At 27.5% G+C, this 9,052-nt stretch overlaps 1 protein-coding gene across 1 annotated transcript; it reads right to left on the bottom strand.

Annotated features, from left to right (window-relative positions):
• Nucleotides 1-2,695: 2,695 nt before the first annotated feature.
• On the bottom strand, nt 2,696-5,260 carry LOC107462127 (uncharacterized). The gene is made up of 3 exons (XM_016080694.3): nt 4,947-5,260; nt 4,393-4,624; nt 2,696-3,230 (listed from the first exon to the last, which is right to left on the bottom strand). Exons 1-3 carry the CDS (start codon nt 5,226-5,228, stop codon nt 2,809-2,811), a joined length of 936 nt encoding a protein of 311 aa, XP_015936180.1. The 5' UTR covers nt 5,229-5,260; the 3' UTR covers nt 2,696-2,808.
• Nucleotides 5,261-9,052: the final 3,792 nt, after the last annotated feature.

The following is a 9,052-nucleotide window of genomic DNA, read 5'->3' as shown; positions in this document are numbered from 1 at the left end:
TGACAGAATTTCACTATCGTTCAATGGATTACATTCACCAATTCTTTCTAGGATCTACCAATCCTATCTGATACAAATCCAGATTCTAATCCAATTTGAATTTGACTAGAATTCAACCTAGCTTTCAACAGTCAAGTACTAACCCAACTTGTAAGGAAATCCTCTCAAGATCATGATACAAAATAGAAATACATATAAAGAATTTTTTAGATAATTATATGGCTTTTTCTCCAAGTTTAACTTACTGCCTTTTTTAGGTTTTTCTTACAAACCTCATCATGTTTGCCTTTTTTTAATGAGACTTAGACAGACTAAACTGAGAAAAAGAAATACAACAAGAAAACCATAAAGGAGAAGAACTTAGAACAACTCAGGTAGCTATGAGAACCGAACTTAGTGTTCTGTTTTTCTCTCTTACCTTCAACCCTTTGCCGTTCACCTTTATTATAGAAGAGTGAATCTTCCAAAGTTGAAGCAATTTCAACCTCTTTGCTATCTTCTTCTCCAGTATCAGACTTTGCAGCGACGTCATCAGAACAGAGAGAGAGAGAAAGCCAAATCTTTGATATGAAATTTACATTCTCTTTCATCCTTTTTCTTTAAGTTTCTTTGATTTTGACTATGAATCTTTTCTTTGACTCCAAGTTTAATTTGTGGTCGTTGATGAGTTTTTGAATATATTTGATTTTACTCTTTTTGCGGTTGCTTGATTTGTACTTGAGGCTCAGCAACTTTTTTACAGTCCCTTGACGTAGCACAAACAAAAAAAAAATAACTTTTGAAATGCTCTAACTAGATGCAATCCTCCCTTTTGATGTAGCTTTGAAACTTGCTTGAACTTGATAATACACTTTTTGATTTTCACTAAAACCTAACTTTAATTCTTTCTATTTTTTTCTTTTTTGTTTCTAAGTTTTAATGTGAAAAGGTAGAAAAGAAAGAGAGAGAAGAGAGTGTGTGTTTGGTGAAATTGAAAAAGAATTCAAATGAATTAAATATTTTGTTTACCTTATTGGTAACTCAGTGACTTGTATGGATTTGATTTGAGATCACCGAATGAATTTGGAAGGGATTTAGGCTCATTTCTTTATTTCCTTTAATTTTAATTTTTGGTGAAAAATGTGTTTGAGACTTTTGTTTATGGATGTTCAATGTTTAGGTTATATTGTGTGCGTATGTGGGACGGATCAGTTTTGGGCTAAATTTTATGCTTCTTTGGTTATTAGCTTTGATCAAGTTATTTTTTTGCACACTTAATAAAACAAATCACACAAACAATAGTCTAATAATATTTGTTCATCATTTTGATTAAGATTTAGTTTTCAAAACTCAACCTTTTTAAAAGAATTTGTTAAGTTTGATTTTTGGTTAGTAAGGAGGTTGGAAAGAAGAAATGGAAAATAGTGCATAGCAGTTTAATATCAATATATAGTTGATAATTTAATTTAATATCTAAAATAATTAAAAAAATTATAGACATATAGAGTAAATGGTCAAATTTATCCCTAAAAATTTATTTGTTCTCTAAATTAGTTCTTGAATAATTTTTATAATTAAATTTGTCTTTCAAAGATTTTAAGTTGATCATATTAATTCTTTTGTCATTTTCACTGCTCATGCTCATGGCATTAATATTTGTTGATATGGTATATTAATTAACATGCTATATCTACGTACTAACATGATAAGTTTATGAAATTAGATTAAATCAATATCAAATGGAAGGGTTTCAATGCCTCAAAGTCTCCCTCAATCTAAAGCCCTCTCAAATTGGGATTAATTTAATCTAATTACATAAACTTATCATGCATGTTAGTCGCTAATTAGGACGACTGAGTGTGTATTATGGTTAGTATAGTATCATTTAATGTGTCACATAATAAATATTGATGCCGTTAGCAATAAAAATAACGAAATAACTAATTTAACTAACTTAAAATTTTTAAAAGACGAATTTAATTAAAAAAATTCGAAGACCAATTTAAAAACAAATAATTTTTTAAAAACAAATTCAACCATTTAATTGAAAACTATAGAACAACACGAGTGTAGGACTCTTATTACTAGCAATTGAGCGAGCAAATAGAAAGTACTCGAAAACAATAAAAAAAATATTTGGGAGATAATAGAAATTTAATCTAAAGTAGTCAAAAGTTATTTTATTTTATATTAATTTTTTTTATTTTGTATTTTTAATTGTTGCTAAAATAATTAAATAATTTTATATGTAATAAATCTATAATTATAAAGATTACATGCATAAAATTTCAAATGTTAAATTAGATAAGTAATTCTAGACTATTATTTCTCTAGTATACTGAAAAAAAAAAACATTTGAGTTATGCTAATGAGTTACTTCTTTCACCATGTTAAGAATATATAGTTTAATTTTTGAGAGAGTTATGCTAATGCGAAATAACCTAAGCATTTTTTTAATTATTTTAATTAAAAAATTAATGTATTTAAACCATAAAAAAATGTAAAAGAAAAAAACATATTTTAAGAAGAATGGAGTATAATAATTATGATTAAGAATTTAGAAATTTGTAGAACTTCATCATCAAGTATATATGAGTTGGACTTATTGATGATCTCCTTATCTTATATATATATATATATATCTTAATCCTCAGATTCAATTGCAAAATTAGGATCATCAAAAACTAATAATACACCACTTTAGCTTATTACTAATTAACTACCACAGCAAAATCTGACATAAGTCACATAACCAACGAAGTACACTATGATGATTTGAAAAATTAACTAAAGAAGCATGGCTATATATATATATATATAGTTTTCTCCTCACACAACTACCTCAACAGCAGCATAGTGCATGCTAGGAATATTTTCTAATAAATCAAAGGTAAGCATTGAAGCCTTAGGTTTTTGATGCCGTAGTGTTGGTGTTATGGAACTATTAATAATATTGTTGCTCTTATTGCCAAGCCACTTAGCTTGCATGTACTTGTGTTTCCTCCAAGGCCCTAGATGCATTTTCTTCTCCTTCATGCATTTCTTAGCAGCAGAGCACATAATCTTAATTAACACCCCTAGTCTCTCAGATTTTCCGATGAATACTTCTGGTAATCGGCTAATTAATCTGTTGTATTCTTCATTAGCTCTTGCCATTTCAAATTCCACTCGAAAATTCAATTCAATTACCACTTTTATTTCTGCTCCTTTAGAATTTGATATATCCGTTACTTCTAGATAAGTATGCTCACCTAAAATATTATGAAAAAAAAAATTAACAAAGCAATTACTTGAAATTTTTAACTTTATTTTGCTAAGACTTAATGAAGTTATTATCGGCTATAAGTGTCAGTTAATTAGTCTCTAAAAAATAATCGTTCTTTAAATTTATTTTTAAAAAATTTTATCAATTAAATTAATCTTTCAGAAATTATAAATAAATTAATTACTATTGTCCTTCTATTACTCCATTAATAAGTTTTGTTAACAATTAATGAGTTAAAACATTAACTAATAACATACATAATATATACTTGATATGTTTAACTAGACGCTCAAGACATATGTTTAAAAAAGGATACTCTCATAAAAATGCAGAAAACGTCTTTTTTTAAAGATATTTTTTAATAATTAAAATTTAACACATATAATTACTTAAATTATGTTATTTTTGTCAAAATTAGATCAGACAAATTAATTTGACAAAAAAATAGTGAATTAAATTTTGAATCTGTCTAAATTAATATTATTTTTTATAAAAAATAACTACAATACCCATATTATATAAAATGACTAAAATATTCTTATTAGATATATTAACTTTCAGAATCCTAAATTCTAACCTTTTTCTTCTCTATCGTTATAGAATTAGAATTTAAAATTTTTAAAATTAATATATATATATATATAATAGAGATATTTTAGTTGTGTTTTATAATAGAAATATTGTAGTAATTTTTCATAAAAAAATATTAATTTATACCAATTCAAAACTTAATTTATTAATTTTTTTGTTAAACTGATTTGTTCGGTCTAATTTTAATAAAAATAATACAATTAGTTGATTATATGTGTTAAATTTTAATTTTTAAAAAATATCTTTAAAAAAATATTTTTGACATCTCTATCCAAGTGATTTTCTTAAAAAAATCTATTAATTTAGTCCTAAATTATATTTGTTATGTCCAAATAAAGTTATTAAATATCATACATGATCTTAATTAGTCACCAAAAAAATACATGATCTTAATTGACATTCTAGATTATCATAATTATTGACAAAATTGTTAATAGAGTAATAGAAAGACAAATATGATTAATCTGTAATGTTTAAAAGGCTAATTAATTAATAAAATTTTTAAACACTATAAATACAAAAGCTTATATATATGTTCATGGATATGTATTATATACCTGATGGTATTTCTGATGAACTAGTCCATTTGGATTTGCAAATGGCACAATTGTAGCCAAGGTTCACCAGGCGGTTGCATATTTCTCTCCGCAAGCAATTCCGGCAGCTCTTCACCGGTTCAGCTAGCCGCCGGCAACGGCACTGTATATCCGACACATTTAACTCTCTTAGAGCCTCCTTCGTAGCTTGTCTTACTCTTGTCTCAATTGAGCTTGTCCTACGTATAGTTGCCTGTTTGTAGAAATATATTAAATTTTCGGTGATCCATTAATATCAAAATTTTAATTAAAATAACCTAATGAAAAATGTTAGAGGCATTAAAATTTATTATTTTCGGTCCAACTCAATTTTTTAAATTTAATTTCTTTAGTTCAGTAATCTGACAATATATTTTATTTCATATTTTTAAATATTGATAATTAATTAATGGTCAAAATGAATAAATTCTCGTAATTTTCTAGTATTCTTCTAACTTAATTAATTATATCACATAATAAACAAATATCTGTTGAAATAATAAAAAAAAAGTTTATTTTCTATATTGATTGTTTACCTGAAGAAGCTTGTCTTGTTCTTCCCAATAAGCCTTATTCATTTCTACAGAACAAAAATTCTCGCATCCCTCTTTTTCCTCCTCTTCTTCATCATCGTAATCTTCTAGAAAGTTATTAAACTGATCTGAATTTTCTATTGGAACCTGAACATCCTCCCAAAACCCGAAAACCGGGTCGGCAAAAGTCACATGCTTGTCACCGAATTCGTCAACTTTATCGGAGCTCCGGTCAGCGACCAGAAGCAGTTGGAATTCTCCGTCCAAGGTTGCCCCAATTCCCATTATGTGAACATTTGTGTTTGGATAGAGAGTGTGTGTGTTTGTGTGTGATGGTGAAGTGAGAAACCTGGTACTTGAATTTATACAAGTGCATTTATGTGGGACCCAACATGTCCGAGGTGGACGTACGAGCCGCCGCGATTGAGCCTCTATCGTTTTAAGACTATCCTGAATAAATATTTTTTTGCATATAGTAATTTGTTGATTAGTTATAAATTTTTGAATGAATTTAAATTTATAATAAATTAGTTTTTAATTTATTAAACTAAAAAATATTGTAAAAATAAAAATAATAATAACTAGGTTCCATGTCAGCATGTGATATAGTTTATTACAATGAGGATATATATGCTCTATTTTAATTTTATTACATAATATGAATTGACACCTCCATCAATGAAATGTTTAGTAAGACTGTAAGACCAAGCATTATTTTATTACCGTGTTAACCTACAGGAGAGTGCACTTTTATTTATAATATATGTATAAAGTAATGAATAAAGTGAATACCAGAGTGGAGGTTTATCGCATAGTTAGCTTTATTATTTGAGTTGGTAGCGATAGGGACCATAGGATGTTGATTTCCGCTTATTGTATATATTCTTTTCTATATCTTATTATTGACAGTTTCAAACTGAAATTTGAAAGAAAATTAAAATACAATAGATGATGATTATTAATGATCATAATTTGATCACGTAATATATATAAGAACATGAATTTTAATATACCAAAAAAATAAATTTTAATATAATACTCAATGATTTATCACATAAACTTTGACCTCCTCTCAAATTAGTATAATGTTTAAAAGTAATAATATTAATTTTTATGAAGAAATATAAATTTGAAATTTGAGAATGAAAGAAAAATTGTTTAAAAATATATTCTCTTTGTAATTTCACAAGCTCACACCAAATTAAATTTGATTAATATTATCATGTATGTATAAAAAATTAATTATTAAATTAATTATTTATTTATAATGTATTTAAAATATAAAATATATATTAAAAATAAATTATATATATTTATACACAAATAAATAATAATTAAATACTTTGAAATCTAATAGTAGATCTCAATAATCAGTAATACTAATAGTAATAGAGAAAGTTTAAGGATTAATATTTTTGTTAAAATTTGACCAACACTTAATCATAAAAAAAAAAAATTAATTCTACATTATTAAATATCATCTCAGACCATTGAAAATATTAATGATGACTAATTAATAGTTAAATATCACAAATTTTATGAAAATATTTAGTAACTAAAGAAAATCAGCCAAAAACAATCATAATTTATCTTATTTAATATTTATTAATAATTATTATAATTAATAAATATTAAATAAGACAAATTTTAACTGTTTTTTTGTCTCCTTATTATTACCCATTATTGATCCTAACACTCCTCATAGTAATAAACTATTACATGCTGTTTAAGCAAAATAAAAAAATAAAACAAAATCCAGGTGTACTTGACGATGATTCATAGATGGATTGGGGAGGGCTTATCCAAAATAATGTCAAATGGGAGGGATACTTTTTAATCACTTTTGATTTGGAATTAGAAAAGTGTGGGACCGGCTCAACTAGTTTTGGTTGTTATACGCATATTCCATATCAATATGCTACAAGCTGTGCTTCTCCAATATATTTATATATATGGCGAAAGTGCCCCTCAATAATTTTATTCCTCCTGTTGCTGAGATAACCTTATTAACATTTAAAAGGGTGGCACTAGTTTCGGCATCTCAGCCCCATGGTTTGCAAATTCCTGGTTTTGTGGTTTTTTTTTTTTTTAAACGGATCATTATGTCATTATTTTATTTTTTTAGGTAGTTGAAGGATTAGGAAAAGCTAATACATCCCGAGTTTGAAACTGCTAGTTTAATTAAGTTATCCAATCTATTAATGAATTAAGAAGACCAAGTCATCTGTTAAATATATTATTACTTTCTTTTTACCATTATATTCACAAGAATTTGTATCATCAAAGGCTTTAACTTGATTTTTGTGATGGGCTGATTAATCGAATATATTAAAAAAAAAAGACCATAGAGTTAGAGAGAATGCCATCAATTTATTGAAGAAATAAAAGAGGCAGATTGTAAGTTGTTTAAGATGTCAGATAATAATGGATACAATATAAATTTATTAAAAAATATTGGAGAAAAATTTATTCGAAATTTATTGCTGTAGTGATGGATTTTTTTTGGACAGTAAAACTACTTTAATGTTACATAAGCGACTTTAGCTTCAAAATTTCTTAGGTTTAAAAAGATCAAAGACGGGATCAGTATGGTTGGATGTATATATAATGTAATACCTAAATTTTTAACACTTTATGATCGTACTGAAAATTCGAATGCTTTTCATCACTTCTATATTTTTTAATTTTATACTATATTTATTTAATATTGAACCTTTGTGAATACGATCCAAAATTTTTAATTAAGAAAATGTAAATTTTTTATTTTAAATTACTTAATCAGAAAATTTATATATTCACATAACTTTATATACATAGATTTAGTCAAAGAATCTCAATTACAAATCCTACCCCTCTAAAAACTAAAAACAATAAACAATGAGAGGAAAATAAATTTTAACAACTCAACTTGTGAATATAATATGTTATGCTCCTGTAATTTTGCACTAAACTTTCGCACCTGTAGCTGAAAATGATGGAAATAGGGGGTAAGAATTGGGGAGTTCTTAGTAGGGTCGAGATTAAAAGTTAAGTTCGTTTTATTATGCTCTCAGTCAATAACAACAGTCAACAAAGTATAATCGAACTCAACAATTACAGAACATAAAATCCAATCACAAGCACACACAATCATAGAAAACACAATGACAAACAAATATGTACAAACAAATATGATGCATGTCTAGTCCTATACAGGCCATGAGCTCATGTGTCGGTTTGTTGCCCGATTCCCGACACTGGTCCTGAGATAAGCGTTTCGTACCGCCATTCTTATCTCAGCCAACGTCCCCTCCATGAGCGTTAAGCATCACCGTCCTCATGGGGGAGCCTTCCTTTCGGTCTCCAGTGAGCGTTACGCATCGCCATCCTTACCAGACACTTGGTACTAAGGCCCAAACAGCACTCAATTTCTTTTCAATCTTTACTCTCTACTCTACTGCGGCAGAGATTCCTTTAATTAATACCTTCTTTTCTATCGTATTCTCTGCTCTCATGTGGTAGAAGTTCTTTAGTTTCTTTTATTCTCTATTATTTATTGAATTATATTTCCACTTAACTTAGCAACCTTTGTCTGAGTTTGGCTTCCAATGCTATAATCTTTGTAAGCAACATCTGTCTTACAGGCGCGACTTTTTTGAGTCGATGTATGCAAATATAACCTCTGTAAACAACATCAGTCTTACAAGTGAGACTCTCTCTAGCCAATGTATATATTGATAACCTCTGTAAGCAACTTCTGTCTTACAAGTGCGACCATCCCCTAGAGTGGCCGATATATCTCTGAAAAATAAATCTCGGTGGACTCACCACCATGTCTCTGCTTATATCATTTTCTTTTCATTTTTCTTTATTTTTTTCTGTGCTCTGCCCTCCTTTAGCAGGGATTCTTTTAGTTCTTTTAGTTTTTATTCTCCACTCTCCTGTGACAGAGGTTTCTTTAATATTCTTCTTTCTTTTTCTTTTTCTTTCTTCTTCTTTTCTCTCCTATCCTTCCATAAATAATTTATCTTCGCATTATTTCCTCACATTTTCCTAAGTGTCTTATGAAAAAGAATTATAAAATACTTTAATTAAGTCTGCGTTTTCTAAAACTTTTAAGATCATTGTGT

This window comes from Arachis duranensis, chromosome 8 (genome assembly GCF_000817695.3).
Source record: "Arachis duranensis cultivar V14167 chromosome 8, aradu.V14167.gnm2.J7QH, whole genome shotgun sequence".
Taxonomy (NCBI): Eukaryota; Viridiplantae; Streptophyta; class Magnoliopsida; order Fabales; family Fabaceae; genus Arachis; species Arachis duranensis.
The sequence above is the reverse complement of the archived record's forward strand: the minus strand, read 5'-3'. Positions and strand labels throughout refer to the sequence as shown.

Excerpts from the sequence above, each read along its gene's own strand:
- LOC107462127 (XM_016080694.3), bottom strand. The coding sequence starts at position 5,228 with ATGGGAATTGGGGCAACCTTGGACGGAGAATTCCAACTGCTTCTGGTC. Across the intron at positions 4,625-4,946 it reads AACAAGACAAGCTTCTTCAG|GCAACTATACGTAGGACAAG; the intron begins GTAAACAATCAA and ends TTCTACAAACAG. Across the intron at positions 3,231-4,392 it reads TTCATCAGAAATACCATCAG|GTGAGCATACTTATCTAGAA; the intron begins GTATATAATACA and ends ATAATATTTTAG.